General features: G+C 45.3%; 1 protein-coding gene across 1 annotated transcript in view; it reads left to right on the top strand.

Annotated features, from left to right (window-relative positions):
* NUDT3 (nudix hydrolase 3) overlaps positions 1 to 18,974 on the top strand; it is a 578,627-nt gene that overhangs the window by 171,993 nt on the left and 387,660 nt on the right. The window contains exon 2 of the mRNA XM_044076550.1: positions 13,256 to 13,366. Coding sequence (XP_043932485.1) covers positions 13,256 to 13,366 — 111 coding nt within the window. The remainder of the gene's footprint in view (positions 1 to 13,255; positions 13,367 to 18,974) is intronic.

Here is an 18,974-nt window from a genome sequence, read left to right as displayed (position 1 = left end):
AACTAAACTTCAAAGAAAATTTGAACAGTTGCTAGTAGCATTTGCTGCTGGAGCAGGGGGGAAGGCTATTTCAAAACAAACCATTTCTAAATGGATAAGCCATTGCATTCATTTTTGCTATAAGCACCATGGAAAACCTATCCCCCAGGGGATCAGATCTCACTCCACCGGACCTGCATCTACTTCTGCCGCCTTTCTCAGAGGTGAGGATGCATCTGCAGTCTTCACAAATGGGTTGTCCTGTCATCAGGCAGCCCTTCGGTCGGCCGGATTCCAAAGTCTGGGTCTGGCTTCGGCTGGTGTCGCACTTCACCCGACGTCATCGCTGCAGTTCTTAGAGTATAAAGGCATCAGCCGACGCCATTTTCCTCAGTCTTTCTTGCCGCGTGGCGCCCGAAGCAGAAGCTGTTCGCAAGTGCCGGTCGGTCAGATCCAGAGATTACTACTACCGAATATTACTTCGAAGACTTCTAAAAAGCTAAGTACCCCGTTGGGGACTCTTTCTTGCCTCAGCCGATGTCAGAGAAAGTGAATAACTGTTTATCTTGTGGGAAACAAATACCTCATAAAGATTTCCACTCCTATTGCATACATTGTTTAGGCCCAGACCACGACGTAGCAGCTTGTCTAGCCTGTGCTTCTTTTAACCAACAGACGCTTAGACGTCGGTCGGAGTTTGCTGAACAGATTTTCGGCTCCGATTTTGCATATATTATGCCGTCGGATCCTCCGACTACGCAAAGTACCAAAAAACGCAAAGAAAAGGACCGACACTCGCGGTCTGCGGTTTCGGCCGAAACCGCGGTTAAGCAAACCACAAGTGTCTCTGTTTCGGCCGAAACCGAGCTAGCGGTTCTTTCTTCAGCCGAAATCATGCCTTCTACCCGAGGCCTCTTCTAACCTGGTAGAAACGGCTTCTGAAATCCAACCTTCTGTTGCGGTTTCACAGGATTTATCAGATACCATTCCCCTGGATATTTCTACCCCTGCACGTGGAGCTGCTAGGCCCCCCTGCAGCAATGTCTATTAAGGCCTTTGCCAGGGCTAAAGCAGCCAAAGCATCAAAAACGGTGCCTGCCAAACCCCCCTCTCTCAGGCCCAGCACCAGCTCCCATATGCTTACTTTGGCTGAGGATCTCATCTCTTTAATTCGTGGAGCCCAGCCTCATCCAGACAGGGCCTCTCTCCCTCCTCCAGAAAAAAGGCCTAGAGCAGAGCCCCCTGCGCCAGTATCGACAGATGATTCCTCTGATGACTCAGATCATACAGACCCTCCTGAGGCTGCTTATTCTCCTTACGAAGACTCTGATGCTGAGGAGTGCATCCCTTCAGCCTCTCCTCCTGAGGAATTTTCCTTTGGGGAAACCTTGCATGCTATGAGGGAACAATTTCAGTGGCAGGGCCAAGATTTCTCAGACTCCAGAAAAAGGCTTAGGACCTTTCTACATTTGCCACAGCATAGGCCTTTAGCTATACCTCCAGTACTTTCTGTTGTTGATGCTTTTAATGATGCTTGCACTGCTCCTGATTCATTACCTCCGGCTCCTGCTAAGCCTGATAGGTTCTACAGGGTTCCCGGACACTCATCACCATTTATATAAGGCTCCTTTTGCAGATCCAGAGACTATCTCCCAGGGTCCTAAAGCCGTAGCATCTACTTCCACTAAAAACCCCCTCCCCTCTGAAAGGGAATCCAGGTCCTTAGAGAGATGGGGTAAAAAAGTTTACACCTTTGCTACTTTGTCAGCTAGAGCTTTGAACTGCCAATTTCATATGATTCAATACCAAGAGTTTATGCTTGACCAGTTGACTAAAAAGCTGTCCTCTGAAGAATCTTTAGATAAGAAATGTATTCAAGAAATGGTACATAACATACAGCAGGTTAGTAACCATTCTTTAAAATGTGGCTATGATGCACTGGAGGCTTCCTTTAGATCAGCCATGACTGGCACAGATGTCCTTCATGGATGCATCTGCAGTCATAACAAATGGGTTGTCCTGTCGTCAGGCAGCCCTTCGGTCGGCCGGATTCCAAAGTCTGGGTCCGGCCGCTGATGTCGCACTTCACCCGACGTCATCTCTGCTGGTCTTCGGGTATAAAGGCATCAGCCGACGCCATTTTCCTCCGTCTTTCTTGCCGCATGGTGCCCGAAGCAGAAGCTGTTTGCAAGTGCCGGTCGGTCAGATCCAGAGATTACTACTACCGAATACTACTTCGAAGACTTCTAAAAAGCTAAGTACCCCGTTGGGGACTCTCTCTTGCCTCAGCCGATGTCAGAAAAAGTCAATAACTGTTTAACTTGTGGGAAACAAATACCTCATAAAGATTTCCACTCTTACTGTCTGCCTTGCTTAGGCCCAGACCACGACGTAGCAGCCTGTTCGGCCTGTGCTTCCTTCAACCGATGAACGCTTAGGCGTCGGTCGGAGTTTGCTGAACAGTTTTTCGGCTCAGATTTTGCGTACATTATGCTGTCTGATCCTCCGACTACCCAAATTGTTAAAAAACGCAAAGAAAAAGACCGACACTCGCGGTCCGCGGTTTCGGCCGAAACCACGGTTAAGCAAGCCGCGAGTGTCTGTTTCGGCCGAAACCGAGAAAACCGGTCAATCTTCAGCCGAATCCATGACTACTACTGAGGCTCCTGCTACCTTAGTTGAATCGGCCTCAGAAATTTTGCCTACAATTGTGGTTCCTAGTGATTTATCAGACACCATCCCTTTGGATGTCTCTACCCCAGCACGTGGTGCTGCTAGGCCTCCTGCAGCCATGTCTATTAAGGCCTTTGCCAGGGCTAAAGCAGCCAAATCTGTTAAATCAGTGCCTGTTAAGCCCCCCTCACACAGGCCCACTTCAAGTTCACAAATGCTTACTCTGGCAGAGGATATAATATCCTTAATTAGGGGATCCCAATCTCACCCAGACAGGGCCTCTCAGCCCCCAGAAAAGAGACCTAGAGCAGAGCCCCCCGAGCCAGTGTCCTCTGATGATTCTGCGGATGACTCAGACACAGCCAGAGGCTCCTTTTTCTACTTATGAAGATTCCGATGCTGAAGAATCCATTCCAGCTGCCTCTCCACCAGAGGAATTTTCCTTTGGGGAAACCTTACATGCCATGAGAGAACAATTCCAATGGCAGGGACAAGATTTCTCAGATTCAAGAAAAAGGCTTAGGACTTTTCTGCACTTACCACAACATAGGCCCTTAGCTATACCTCCTGTACTGCCTGTTGTGGATGATGCATTTAATGATGTTTGCACTGCTCCTGATTCTTTACCTCCAGCCCCTGCCAAACCAGATAGATTTTACAGGGTGCCAGACACTCATCACCACCTATACAAGGCCCCACTTGCAGATCCCGAAACTATATCACAGGGGCCTAAGGCAGTAGCCTCGACCTCAGCAAAAAACCCTATTCCTTCTGAAAGGGAATCCAGGTCCTTAGAGAGATGGGAAAAAAGTTTACACCTCTGCTACTCTCTCAGCTAGAGCTTTAAACTGTCAGTTTCATATGATCCAATACCAAGAGTTTATGCTTGATCAGTTAACTAAAAAACTGTCCTCTGATGAATCCTTAGATAAGAAATATGTATTAGAAATGGTGAATAACATCCAACAGGTTAGTAACCATTCCTTAAAATGTGGCTATGATGCACTGGAGGCTTCATTTAGATCAGCCATGACTGGCACAGTGATAAGAAGGCATGCATGGTTGAAAGAACAGGTCTTACCGGATCATGTTAAAGCAAAGCTGTTAGATGCTCCTATGGATAAGGCCAGTCTATTTGGTACACCTGCCCAGCAAGTAATGAAGAAAATGGAAGAAAAGGCAAAATCTGTACAAACAGTTAAAGATTTCTTACAGGTTCAGCCCCCAAGGTTTAGCAGGAACTGGCCTGCCAAAAATTGGTCCTTTCCAGACTCCACAAAATCCCAAAGGGGCAGGAATAGACGCTCTAGAGGCAGAAACCAATCCAGAGGAGGTGCCTACAGAGGACGACAGTGGCAAGGCAATAACCGAGGCACAGACACAACCACTGCCACTGCAACAGGACAATCACAGTGACTTGGCTCTGACACCTACCAGGGAGCAAATAGCAGCACCTTTAGGCGGAAAGTTAGCCTTATTTTCGAAAAATTGGCACTATATCACAAAAGACAAGTGGATTTTGCAAACCATAGACCAAGGCTACCGGTTCCACTTCCACACCTTACCAGTAAAAAGAGGAATGCCAAACCTACCTCCAAATCAAAAAACAGAAGCTCTACAGCAGATAGCGAAATTAGCAAAGATGAGAGCTGTGGAAAGAGTACCAATAACAGAACAGGGCAAAGGATTCTACTCCAGACTCTTCCTAGTACCAAGAAAAGAGAAAAGTTGGAGACCTATTCTCGACCTGTCCGTCTTAAACACATACATCATTGTCCCAAAATTCAAAATGCTGACCCTACAGCAACTTCTTCCCATGCTGGGTGAGGAGTGTTGGCTGGTAACTCTAGATCTCAAGGAGGCATACCTGCACGTCCCCATTCGACCAAATTGCAGAAGATACCTCAGATTTCTTGCAGGATCAGAGCATTATCAATTCTCAGCATTGCCCTTTGGCTTATCTACTGCGCCCAGAGTATTCACAAAATGCCTGGCATCAGTAATCGCTCACTGCAGACTACAGGGAATCCAAATTTATCCATACCTGGACGACTGCCTGTTACAAGCGGACAACAAAAGCAAGCTGACAACAGATTTACAAAGGGTCATTTACTTGCTACAAGCCCTGGGATACACAGTCAATTTACAAAAGTCAAGGCTGATACCATCCCAAACAAGAACATTCTTGGGCGGAATTGGACACAGTAAAACAAATGGCATTCCTAACTGCAGAAAAACAAAAAGAACTCCCTCTTTACTTCTTGGCATTAACAAAGCAGAACAAACTAACAGCAAGAAAAGTTCTGCAGGCCTTGGGCTTCATGGCATCATGCATAATCTTGGTCCCACATGCCAGACTGCATATGAGAAAGCTACAGTGGTACCTAAAGAATTTATGGTCTCAACACAGACACAGCTTAGAAACAGAAATCCCACTAATCCCATGCCTAAAACAGGAGTTTCTATGGTGGGCTCAAGCATGCCAGTCAAACCCAGGCTTACCCTTCCACAACTTTCGAGCAAGCCAAACCATCACAACGGACGCCTCAGACCTAGGATGGGGGGCGCACATGCTGGACAAATGCATACAAGGATTGTGGACTCAAGACCAGCTGCACCTGCACATAAACCAAAAGAAATGCTGGCAGTAAAACTGGCAATCCAAAAATTCAGACCATTCCTCAAAGAAGGCCATTTGATGATAAGGACAGACAACACCACAGTCATGTGGTACATCAACATACAGGGAGGCACTCATTCATACCCCCTATGCAGAATGACTTTGGACCTTTGGAATCTGGCTCTGTGCTACAACATCCAGATTCAGGCAATAAATGTATCGGGGAAAAGAGAACACCCTAGCAGACATGTTAAGCAGAACCACCTCGGATGCTCACGAATGGATGCTACACCCGGACATCTTCAAGGCCATCACAAAGAAATGGGGAATGCCACAAATAGATCTATTCGCATCCCCACTCAATCACCAGCTCAAAAAATTCTGCACAAGGACATTCCACCCACTTGCATGGAAGGTGGACTCTCTATCCTTCAGCTGGAAAGGCCTGACAGCATATGCATTTCCACCTCTTCCCTTGATGCACAAGGTACTACTGAAAATCAAAGAGGAACGTCCAAGGATAATCCTGATAGCTCCGAATTGGCCAAGACAACACTGGTACCCATTGCTGACGAGCATGTCTCTGGAGAGAATGTGGGCAATACCCCTGATGCCTTTGATGTTAACTCAGAACAACTACAACATCATGCATCCAAACCTAAAAACCTTGCAACTGACTGCCTGGAACATCACATAGCAGCAACTAACCCAGACCTTTCCCAAAGGGTTAAAGACATTATCCTTGAAGCCCGCAGACCTTCAACAAGAAGGAACTATGCAGGAAAATGGAAAAGGTTTGTCATTTGGAGTACTGAAAGAGGAAAAGATGTGTCGAACATAGATATTGCTAACATTCTGGAGTACTTGGCAGAGCTTCTGCATACAGGCCTGTCCTATTCCTCCAAGATACATGCATCAGCTATTTCAGCAGAATACAGCTTCGATCCACCTGTCTTTTCGCATCCTCTACTCAGGCAGTTCCTCAGAGGGATCAAGAATGTAAAACCTCCTAGGAAACCACCATTACCAGCATGGGACTTGAACTTTGTGCTAGAAAAGTTGACACTCCCTCCGTTTGAACCAGCAGCAACAGCATATCTGCAACACCTGTCATGGAAAACTGCTTTCCTACTGGCAATTACTTCAGCAAGGAGGGTTTCGGAACTACAGGCCTTAATGGCAGTGCAACCCTTCCTAATCTTCCATCGAGATAGGGTGTCCATGAGAACTAATCCTACATTTATGCCTAAGGTGGTATCCAGAGTGTCTTTAAACCAGGCAATCCACCTTCCTACCTTCTTTCCCAATCCACAGAACAGGGGGGAAAGACTGCTGCATACCTTGGATGTACATAGGCAGTTACGCTACTACCTGGACAGAACCAAAAGTAACAGAAAAACTGACCAGCTTTTAGTAGCCTATGCAACAGGAAGGGAAGGAAAAGCAATTTCAAAACAGACAATCTCCAAATGGATAGGAAATTGCATAAGATTCTGTTACTCCTACCATGGAAAACCAATTCCGCAGAACATAAGACCTCATTCTACAAGGGCTACAGCCACTACCACAGCTTTCTTACGAGTGGCAACCAAGGACATTATTGAGGCGGCTACTTGGACCTCCGTGCATACATTTGCCAAGCATTATAATTTACCTCTATACTCTAGATCCCGAGCAGGGTTTGCCACTGCTGTACTGCAAGGGATCCTAACTACACCATAATTTTTCTTCCTCCACCCCTAGTTTGGCTATGGTATTCTACCCATTTGTTATGACTGCAGATGCATCCATGAAGGACATAGTACAGTTTTGTACCTACCATAAATGTAGATGTCCGAACTGGATAGCATCTGCAGTCAGGATTACCCACTCTCCTTCCCCTCTGTGGTACTCCTAGGGTATTTACCCTCCTAATAGCTAGCTGGGGGGGGGAGTCTCTTATGGTGTATTTGTTTGTATATATGTACATACATGCTTATTTTTTGTGTTTGCCTTCTACTTTTTTGGAAACATTGGCATTTATCCAAAATTTAGCCTTCCAAGAGGGCGACTGGCATCTGGGGCAAGAAACAGAGGAAAATGGCATCGGCTGATGCCTTTATACCTGAAGACCAGCAGAGATGACGTCGGGTCAAGTGCGACATCAGCCGAAGCCGGACCCAGACTTTGGAATCCGGCCGACCGAAGGGCTGCCTGACGACAGGACAACCCATTTGTTATGACTGCAGATGCTATCCAGTTCGGACATCTACATTTATAGTAGGTACAAAACTGTACTTTATCAGGAGGCATGCATGGCTGAAAGAACAGGCATCACCAGACCATGTCAAATCAAAGCTTTTGGATGCACCTATGGGCAAGGTCAGTTTATTTGGTTCCCCTGTGCAACAGGTACTAAAAAAGATGGAAGAGAAAGCAAAATCTGTACAAACAGTGAAAGATTCCTTACAAGTTCAGCCTCCAAGGTTTAGCAGGAACTGGCCCTCCAAGAATTGGTCCTTTCCAGACTCCTCTAGGGCACAAAGAGGCAGGAATAGGCGCTCGAGAGGCAGAAACCAAACCAGGGGTGCCTACAGGGGACGCCAGTGGCAAGGTAACAACCAGCGAGGCACGGATGCAACCACCACCACTACAACAACTCATTCACAGTGACTTGGCGGTGGCACCGCCTACCAGGGAACAACTAGAAGCACCCTTAGGCGGAAAGCTAACCTTATTTTCAAAGAACTGGCATTGCATCACAAGAGAAAAATGGATTTTGCAAACTATAGACCAAGGTTACAGGTTCCATTTCCATACTCTACCAAGCAAAAGAGGAATGCCAAACCTGCCACCTACTCTAAGGACAGAAGCTCTAAAGCAAATATCTCAATTACTAAGAATGAGAGCTGTAGAAAAGGTACCACCTTTGGAGCAAGGAAAGGGATTTTACTCCAGACTCTTCCTGGTACCAAGAAAAGAAAACAAATGGAGGCCTATTCTAGACCTGTCCGCTTTAAACACATTCCTCATTGTTCCAAAATTCAAAATGCTGACCCTACAGCAGCTTCTTCCCATGCTGGGCAAGGAGTCTTGGCTGGTAACTCTAGATCTCAAGGAGGCATACCTGCACGTCCCCATAAGACCAATTTGCAGAAGATACCTCAGATTTCTTGCAGGATCAGAGCATTATCAATTCTCAGCATTGCCCTTTGGCTTATCTACTGCGCCCAGAGTGTTCACGAAATGCCTGGCATCAGTAATCGCTCATTGCAGACTTCAGGGGATTCAAATCTATCCCTACCTGGACGACTGCCTGATACAAGCGGACAACAAAATAAAACTAACAGAAGACCTACAAAGTCATTTACCTGCTGCAAGCCCTGGGATACACAGTCAATATAAAAAAGTCAAGGCTGATTTCATCCCAAAGAATAACCTTTCTGGGTGCAGAACTGGACACATCAAATCAAATGGCATTCCTAACTGCAGAAAAGAAAGAGCAGCTTCCTCTCTACTTCTTGGCATTAACAAAGCAGAACCATCTAACTGCAAGAAAAGTGCTGCAAGCTCTAGGCTTCATGGCATCCTGCATAATACTGGTCCCTCATGCCAGGCTGCATATGAGAAAGCTACAATGGTACCTAAAGAATTTGTGGCCTCAACACAAGCACAGCCTAGAAACCAAAATTCCAATGATTCCCTGCCTGAAGAAAGAGTTCCTATGGTGGGCTCAGGCCTGCCAATCAAACTCAGGATTGCCCTTCTGCAAAAGCCAACCAAAACAAACCATCACGACAGATGCCTCAGACCTCAGTTGGGGGGCACACATGCTGGACAGGTGCATTCAAGGCCTATGGACTCAAGACCAGCTGCACCTGCACATAAATCTAAAGGAAATGATGGCAGTAAAATTGGCAATCCAGGCCTTCAAACCTTTTCTCCAAGAAGGTCAGCTGATAAGGACAGACAACACCACAGTTATGTGGTACATCAACAAACAGGGAGGCACACACTCATATCCTCTATGCCGGCTGGCACTGGACCTATGGGATGTGGCTCTGGGCTACAACATTCAGTTACAAGCAATTTATGTACCAGGGAAGGAAAACATTCTAGCAGACATATTAAGCAGAACTACCACAGATGCCCACGAATGGATGCTGCATCCGGACATCTTCAAAGCCATCACAAGAGAATGGGGATTACCACAAATAGACTTGTTTGCATCCCCACTCAATCACCAGCTAAAGAAGTTCTGCACAAGGACGTACCACCCACTTGCTTGGAAGGTGGACTCCGTATCTTTCAGTTGGAAAAACCTGATAGCATACGCATTCCCACCACTTCCTTTGATGCACAAGGTGCTTCTGAAGATCAAAGAGGAACATCCGAGGATCATTCTGATAGCTCCAGACTGGCCAAGACAACATTGGTATCCATTGCTGAGGAGCATGTCCCGGGAACAAATATGGACACTGCCCCTGATCCCATTACTGTTAACACAGAACAACTTCAACATCCTGCATCCAAACCTGAAAACTCTGCAGCTAACTGCCTGGAACATTACATGACAACAATTAACCCAAATTTATCCCAAAGGGTTAAGGACATAATCCTGGAGGCTCGAAGACCTTCAACAAGAAAGAATTATGCAGCAAAATGGAAAAGATATCTCACTTGAGTACTGCAAAGGGGCAAGAAGTGACATTGGTGAACATAGCCAACATCCTGGAGTACTTGGCAGAGCTCTTCCATACAGGCCTGTCCTACTCTTCCATCAAGATACATGCCTCAGCTATTTCAGCAGAATACAGCTTGGATCCTCCTGTCTTCTCGCATCCTCTGCTCAGACAGTTTCTGTGAGGAATTAAAAATGTGAAACCTCCCCGGAAACCTCCATTACCAGCATGGGACTTGAACTTTGTACTAGAAAAATTGACACTTCCCCCTTTCGAACCAGCAGCAACAGCAGAATTACAATACTTATCCTGGAAGACTGCATTCCTGCTGGCAATAACTTCAGCAAGAAGGGTCTCTGAACTACAGGCATTAATGGCAGTGCAACCCTTCCTGATCTTCCATCAAGATAGTGTCCATGAGAACAAATCCTACATTTATGCCTAAGGTGGTATCCAGAGTCTCTTTAAATCAGGCTATCCACCTTCCTACATTCTTCCCCAACCCACAGAACAGGGAGAAAGACTACTACATACCTTGGATGTGCATAGCCAATTACGCTACTACCTGGACAGGACAAAAACCAATAGAAAAACTGACCAGCTTCTGGTAGCATATGCAACAGGGAAGGAAGGAAAACCAATTTCAAAACAGACAATCTCCAAATGGATAGGAAATTGCATTAGATTTTGTTACTCCTATCATGGAAAGAAAACTCCAGAGAACATCAGGCCTCACTCCACAAGGGCTACAGCCACTACCACAGCTTTCTTACGAGGAGTGGCTACCAAGGACATTATAGAGGCTGCTACTTGGACCTCCGTGCATACATTTGCCAAGCATTATAATTTACCTTTATACTCTAGATCCCGAGCTGGTTTTGCCACTGCTGTTTTGCAAGGGATCCTAACTACACCATAATCTCTACTCATTCCTCCTCCCTAGTTTAGCTATGGTATTCTACCCATTTGTGAAGACTGCAGATGCATCCTTGAAGGACATAGTACAGTTTTGTACCTACCATAAATGTAGATGTCCGATAGGAATGCATCTGCAGTCAGGATTACCTCCCTCCTTCCCTCTGAGGTACTCCTAGGGTATTTGCCAACCTTCAGCTAGCTTGGGGGGGATCTATTATGGTGTATTTGTTTGTATATATGTACATACATGCTTATTTTGTGTGTTTGCTCTCTACTATTTGGAAACTTTGGCATTTATCCAAATTTAGCCATCCAAGAGGGCACCTGGCATCTGGGGCAAGAAACAGAGGAAAATGGCGTCGGCTGATGCCTTTATACCCGAAGAACTGCCGCGATGACGTCGGGTGAAGTGCGACACCAGCCGAAGCCAGACCCAGACTTTGGAATCCGGCCGACCGAAGGGCTGCCTGACGACAGGACAACCCATTTGTGAAGACTGCAGATGCATTCCTATCGGACATCTACATTTATGGTAGGTACAAAACTGTACTTTCCTACCAGGGACATTCTAGAAGCTGCTACCTGGAGTTCTGTACATACTTTCAAGCATTATCATTTACCAATTTTCTCTAAGTCCAGAGCTGGCTTTGCCACTGCTGTCTTGCAGGGCCTTATAGCTGGTCCTAATGCTGTATAAATTCCTCCTTCCAACCATAGCTTTGAGAATCTACCCAAATGTAATGTGAAACACTAAGAACATAGTACAGTTGTGTACACTTACCATAAATATAGATGTTCGAGTGTATTCACTGTTTCAGTCCTGGTTACCCTCCCTCCAGCCCCCTAACTTCTTTTGGCTATACCTCTACTTTCCTTTACTATGCTTAAAAGCCTTTTTGGTGTATCTTTGTGTTTCTATATTTAATTTCTTCCCATTGGAGGGCACCTGGCATCTGGGGCAAGAAAAACTGACGTAATGGCGCAAGCTGCATGTTTTATACCCCTGACGTCCTGGAAGAAGGGACAGCAACTGATGCAGGACCCAAGACTTTGTTAATCAGGCCGACTGAGGGCTACCTGCAGGCAGATAACCCAGATGTGATGACTTTAACAGTGAATGCACTCTAACATCTACATTTATGGTAAGTGTACACAACTATACTTTTCATTCCCTAATCTGTGTAATAATGTAATGCAGTGTGATGAGATCATCTGAGTTTTATAAGGGTGAGGAGACGTGAAGAAGCAAGACAAAAGTTTTATGTACTTACTATAATGATGGGGATGGATTAAATATACCCTCTGTCAGGCATGGGAAGAGTCTTAAATTCATTCTTCTGGGTGGCTTCTCATTTGGACATGCTCCTAATTATCTCCGCCTGAAGGGTGTCTGGGAACTAGAGGTCTTGTCCACCTTTTAAGTGTCTTGTACGAGAGTTTAAAAAGTGCATACTGCTGCTGCAGAAGTATCGTCCGCCCTTGTAGAGTATGCCTTTGGCGTGAATGGTAGTGCCTTTCCAAAATAGTTCTCTGTTTTTGAGTATTCTGAAAAGAAAATGGGCAGATGAATTGGTTCGGGTTTGATTCAGTCGCTACCTTAGTTATGAGTGGATGGGTTTGTGTGCAGGTATTCAGTTGTTTTATGGAAGACTGTGGAAGGCAAGTTGGTGCACAGGGCCCACAGCTCCTATTCTTTATTAGACAGATGTAACAGCTACTAGGAGCTGGTTTCTATGAAACATATTTGAGCTCTGCAGACAGTAGCTGTGGACTTGGAAAAAGGGTATGCCATTTTCTCTAGCACTGAGATATTTCCCAGAGGGACTGGATCCTTCAAAAGTACCTTGGTAAATCTTGCAAGAAGGCCAGATTTAAGAGTTACTTTGTACATTAGTCTTGTCATTTTCTTAATTTTTCTGGTCTTCAAGATTCTGGTGTCTTGTTTTAATGTGATTTAGAGTTTTAATTTCTGTAGCATTTAGATATGTTTGAGTTGTGTTTGTGAAACTGTTGTATAAGTCTTACACTGGATTGTGTTTGATTCTTTTCAGAAATCTGAAGTCTTGTAGCAAGGCTTGTAACAGTACTTTTGTAAGAGACTGTCCTTTGACGATATTTACTCATTTAATTTCTGCAGCAGTGTTTTTTTTGTTTGTACTTACACTGGAACAGGTATTTGTACAAGCTTTCTTTTACCAACTCTTTAAACTTCTGCATTGAATTAATTTCGTATTGAAAAAATGTCATCCTTGAGATGGATGATTAGTTTAAAGCTAGGCTTCCCAATGTTGGAAAACCAATAAGGCCAAAGGCTTTACACTTCAATAAGGATGTGTCTTTGCAAGCAGTACTTATTTAAGATGACTACATTTTCTGCTTAATTTTTTTTTTTCTTTGTTTAAAGGTTCTGTTGGTGAGCAGCAGTCGTCATCCTGATCGATGGATTGTGCCTGGAGGAGGCATGGAACCAGAAGAAGAACCGGGTGTGGCTGCAGTACGTGAAGTCTGCGAAGAGGTAGGTACTCTGGTCTGGAAAACATCAAATGTAATACATAGCTTTTTTTGTAGTAGTCAAGTAAACAGTTTGTAAATCTGTTACCTTTTCGAAGCTTGTAATTGTTGATCTGTAGGCTGGTACAGAAGATGGATTCTGAGCTGGAGTTCTCATAATAGCAGTAAAATGGCACAGACCTAGCATACTGATTATCATGGGATAATGCGTGGTTTAGTGAAGTAGTCCTTTTAAAAAAAAATTTGAACAGGTTGCACATTTTGCGGTACCTTACTTTGGTGAAACATTTATTTTTATTTATTTAACATTTGTTTACCGGGAAAGTCCGACTTGGAATGAAGCCAATTTTCAGTGGAGGCCCGGGGGGAAACGCTCCAGATGCATGCCCAGAGCACCCAGAGGAAACCCAGAAGAACGCAGGGAATACGTGCAGACTCTGCAGAGAAGGTGCTGCAGCCAAGAATCGAAACAGAGAACCTCTTGCTGTGAGGCGACAATGCTACTGCTGCACCACTGTGCCATCCAAGAACTTCAGTTCCAGTATCCAACGAAGTTGGTAAGAGCATGGAGGTGTATTACATTTACAGTCTTGAGGGTGAATGTTTTGCAGTTCTGATTACGTACATTTTGTGTTTTAAGTTCAGATTCATGTTTGCTGAATATTGCTCTTTACCAGTTACAAAATGAAGTTTAATTTGTGAAGTGTTATGCCACAGACCTAAAAACGTCATGTCCACTCACCACACTTTTTTCTCGTGTAAATCAACACATTACTAGAGTTGAAGTAGATTTTTTCCAGATTTTTAAAAACAGATGCACAAAATGTTGCTGATAAAATGAGTATTATGTTAAAATGTGCACTTTTGCCCATGTATTGCTAAAAATTACTTCAGGAGATGAAGCACAATAATTAGTGCCACAGAACATAAAAACATTTATATTAAATTGCTGTGAAAGGCAGAAACTACTGATCTTGGTGTTTTACTGTTGTAGTCCTAGCTGATCGCAGCCATTGGCCAGCCCAACTACCAGAGAATTTTCTTCCAGGGGCTGGAAGACTCTTTGACATCAGTATGTCTGGGTATAAAGGAAGTTAGCTGGTGCTATAACTTGTGTTTGATGTAATTGGAGCCCAAAGCTAAGTGCTAGTCAGTGAGTCGCTTGGTCCACACCAGCAAAAGACGTTTTGTAAAGCCAAGTACCTCGGTGGGGAAGTTTTCATATGTTTCTTGACTGATGTCAGAGAAAGTTAATTCTCTGTTGTGGCAGGCAGATAACACACAGACTTTCACTCTTTTGGCATGTTTAGGCCCAGAACATGATGTACCCAATTTTCAGTTTTGTGCCGCCTTCAACAGTAAGGACGATCAAGCATAGGGCTGAGATTTTAGCAGTTAGAGCCTTTCCATACCATGTCTGCTGGTTGGTCAGAGGTTGAGCTCCCTAGGTGTGAGAAAGAGGTGTCCGAAGCATTGTGTACTGGATAGCAGTAGTCTGTCTGCCTGTCCATCCAGGCTTGTCGTTTAAGGCAGGATGCCTTTGCAGTCCCCTCCAGTGACTGAGGTTGTGGCACAGGCCTCTATTAAGACCCATTTAGAGTCTGATATGCCAATGGGTCCCTCTGTTTTTGCACAGGCTGAAGGACTTGGCTCATCGGTTGGGTCCAACAGGTGCAGGTTCTGGCTTTTGACCATTTCATGTCGTTCTAAGGGAAGATCAGTCTCCCCCTCAGATCACCTCAGTTCTCCATTCACTGGCTGCATCCATACACCTGCATCCCGTCCTTAGTGCTGATGTCGCCCATAGGCCCAGGCCTAAGGCCTCACACAAAGGCTGCATCCAACATTCCCCAGCCGACGTGTACCGACTACCACTACCAAACTCACACATGTAAACAAGACCTGGTTAGCCTGGCTGAGGATTTGATTACTATAGTCTGATCTGGATGCCTTAGCCTCCCCTGAATTTTCTCCTGGTAAAAGAAAAAGGGGCACCTCCCCAGAAGTCTTCAGATTCCTTTGAATCAGAGGATGACAGTGAGGAGTCCACCTTTTGAGGAAGGCTTGTCTGTTGCTTCCTATGGAGTTTCAGACTGAGAACCTAGCCTCCTCATCTGTTCCCGAATGATGCATCTTTTGGTGAGACTGTGAGCACCCTGAGAATTACCCTCCAAGAGGGTTAAACCTTTTGCCATTCTTCCAGTCTTAGAGGTAGTGGACAGTGTTTTGTTGGACTCTACTTTGCAGCCAAATTCCCTCCAACCTGCTCATCAGAAGCCAGACAGATTTCAGAGTTCTGTATTCCCATAGACACCGTTTTAAGAAGCCTGTAGCAGATTCTGACGTGGCGACTGTGTCCTAAGGGGACTAACGCTAGCTCTTCTAAAAAATCTCCTGCGAATGGACAAAGAGGAGCCTTGCTCTGCTTTATAAAGAAAGTTTGCACCTTTGCTACCCTGGCTATAAGGGCCCTAACCTGCCAATTTCATGTGGTCAAGTATCAGGAGACCCTCTTGAACTAGATGAAGCAAAAAATGGTGGGAATTGAAAATAAGGCCTTCTCAAAGGAACTGGTAGACCTTTGCAACTGCTGCTTTCAAGTTGGTAAGCATTTCTTGAACTATGGCTGTGATGCTGTGGAAACATCTAGCAGGGCAGTAGTTACATAAGTTGTTAGAAGACACACTTGCCTGAGGGAGCAATCCCTCTGAGTATGTAAAATAAAGTCTTTGGCTGCTCCTTTGGACAAAGACTACTTTTGGTTGTAAGGCTGAAGAAGTATTTAAAATGGAGAATAAGGGCAAGTGGACTTCAGGTTCAGCCACCCTGTTTTAGCTGTAACTATCCTACTATAAACGCTAGTCCTTTCTGGCCTCCCAGTCTAAGCACTAGCAACCAAAACATTAGCAAGCTGAATCTGTTAGACCTACATTGTCCTGTCAGCAGGGTCCCAGCAGTCATGACTTACCCATGCTCCTCCGTTTTCCCTCCCTCAAGTCCCACCCCTGCCTTTCTTCCATCCCTTCCCAGACTAGGACTGCTGTCCCTCTTAGCCTAGTACTTATGTATGAACCTATCTGCCCAAGGGCATTTATAAGCCTAGCCAGAATGTGTTGGCTTTCGCCACCCCCTTAGATTAGTTCCCTGTGCCCCTGTCCAGCAGAGCCACTGCAGTGATCCCCGGGGTAAATCTTCTGTTTCCCATCCACCCGTCAAGGTTTCTGTTGAGTGTTAGTGAGGGGCTCTGCCTGATATATATTGGAATCCTGTTCCAAAGCATGGGGAGTTCCTGGGACAGGAATCTATCCCTCCAGCATGTCCTATTTATCGTTGTGGTGAGGTTTGTATCTCTAGAGCGTGTGGCTCTCCGGGATTTTTTTTTTTTTTTATATATATATAGGTGGAGCATGTCCAATTCTGGGTTGGACATGGCCTTGTATGTCGGGCAGAGATCACCTCTGAGTAAGCGGTATGCAGCAGAGTACAGCTGGAGTTTCTTGAGTCTGGCTGCATAGGGCATCTGTTTAAGGCCAGTAATCCTCTTGGTGAGGTACTTTTGTGGTGTTTCCAGCTGTTGCAGGTGTCTTGTAAGGTACCTCCCAAATAGGACGTTGTATTCTATGATGGGTCTAATGAGTGATGAGTAGAGAGGTACAGTAACCTCTTTTGTTCTAGATGCGAACCCTTTTGTGATTAGGTGGGCCACATAGAAGGATTTTCTAACCACCTTGGCAATATAACTATCCAAGGAGAGATTACTATCTACTTGGGTCCCCAGATCCTTTATTACATTTTCTGTATTTAAGGGACTACCACCTATAGGTACTTTGTTTTTTCCAAAGGGGATAACTATGCACTTTTTGGCATTTAGTTTGAGACCATGATTTTCACACCAGGTATCCATCTCAGTGAGACCCTTCTGGAGGGTGTCTGTATCAGCCGAGGAATCGATTATGGCCCCTAGTTTCAGTCGTCTGCGAACTTGGTCAGCCATACTCCTATGCTGGCATGTACCTCTGAGAAGTATATACCGAACAGGAAGAGTCCTAGTACTCAGCCCTGGGGGACACCACTTCTAACCGGTTTAGAGTCTGACATAGAGCCTGCAACTCTCACCATGTAGGTTCTATCCATGAGCCAGTTGGCAACCCATCTCATGATGTAGGGGTTTATGTTCAAGCTGGTGAGCTTGTCTATAATACTAGAATGAGGAATGGTGTCGAAAGCCTTTGCGAGGTTTAGGTAGGCTGTGTGGACCTACTTTCCGTAGTCTAATGCCTTGGTAACTGTCTCAAAGAAGTCCACCAGGTTTAGGAGGCATGATCTGTCCTTAACAAAGCCAAACTGGGTAGGGTCCAAGGTTTGGAGGTTCCCAATGTCTCTGTTAATGAGTTCCATGATGATGCGCTCCATAACCTTGCAGACCAGGCTAGTCAGGCTTATAGGGCGATAGTTCCTGGGGTCCGTTGTGGCTCCACCTTTGTGGAGCGGGATAACTGTTGCTGTGCACCATTCTGTGGGTACGTAGCCTGTAGAGAGGCAGAGTTTGAACAGTGTGTTTAGGTAAGAGGTTAGTTCATTTTGGAGCTCTTGTAAGACGCAGCCTGGGACGCTGTCCAGTCCCATTGAAACTGTGTTTTTGGCTTTGGATAGGGCTGTTTTAACCGGTGTCGGTGATTGACTGGGGCCCTACATTCTTCTGGTATGGTTATCTGCCCTTTGGGGGTAAAGTTTGCACTAAACCTGTCTGCTAGAATGTTGGCAATATCAGTCGGTTCAGTGTATTTTGTGCCATTCTGCACTAACTCAGAGCAGATCTGAGAGTTTCCACTTGGGTTCTTGACATAGCTAAAGAATGCTTTGTGGTTATTTTTGGAGTCATTGGCAATTTTTCTTTAGAAACTAGCCTTGGATGATTTAATGAGGGATCATAGTTTCTTGCCGATACTGCTCAAGGAGGTCTTTCCTTCTTGGGATTTTACTCTCTTCGGTACTAGTTTCCTCCTTCTGTTTTATAGCTTGTTTACGGCAGGGGTCCACCAGACTGGTCTCCTTTTCTTGGAGGAGTGATTCTTGGTTTTACTTGGGATAGCACTATCCATGCATTCCTGCAGATGCTCAGAGTGCCTTTGTAAAGGTTTCAGTAGCTTGGACAGCATTGTCCTTTAGCATGGGGGCTGTGAACCTTTCCACCTCGGTCTTAAGTAACATGAAGTTTGTTTTTGAAAAGTTTTTCATGGTGGTTTCCTTGATTGGGGACGGAATGTGGATATCCAGAGTGATTAGTCTATGGTCTGATCTAACCAGCGAGGGGTTAACCTCCGGTGTGGAACACCGGTTGCCCATGTTGGTGATGACCAGGTCCAATATGATGATCTTCGTGTTTCACTATTGCATTCATTACATTTGGGTAATCTGCTGGCAGGTTGCCCTCAGTCGGCCTGAATTCCAAAGTCTTTGGTCCTGTGTCAGTTGCTGCCTTCTCTTCCATGACGTCAGGTCGTCAGGGGTATAAAACATGCAGCCGACGCCATTTTCGTCTTTCTTGCCACGCGGTGCCCGAAGCACAAGCATTTCGCAAGTGTCGGTCGGTCGACTACTGAATTTTATGT

This window comes from Protopterus annectens, chromosome 7.part0 (assembly GCF_019279795.1).
Source record: "Protopterus annectens isolate FY-2018-M chromosome 7.part0, PAN1.0, whole genome shotgun sequence".
NCBI lineage: Eukaryota > Metazoa > Chordata > Ceratodontiformes > Protopteridae > Protopterus > Protopterus annectens.
Note: the sequence above shows the minus strand (reverse complement) of the source record. Positions and strands in the feature narration are given on the sequence as shown.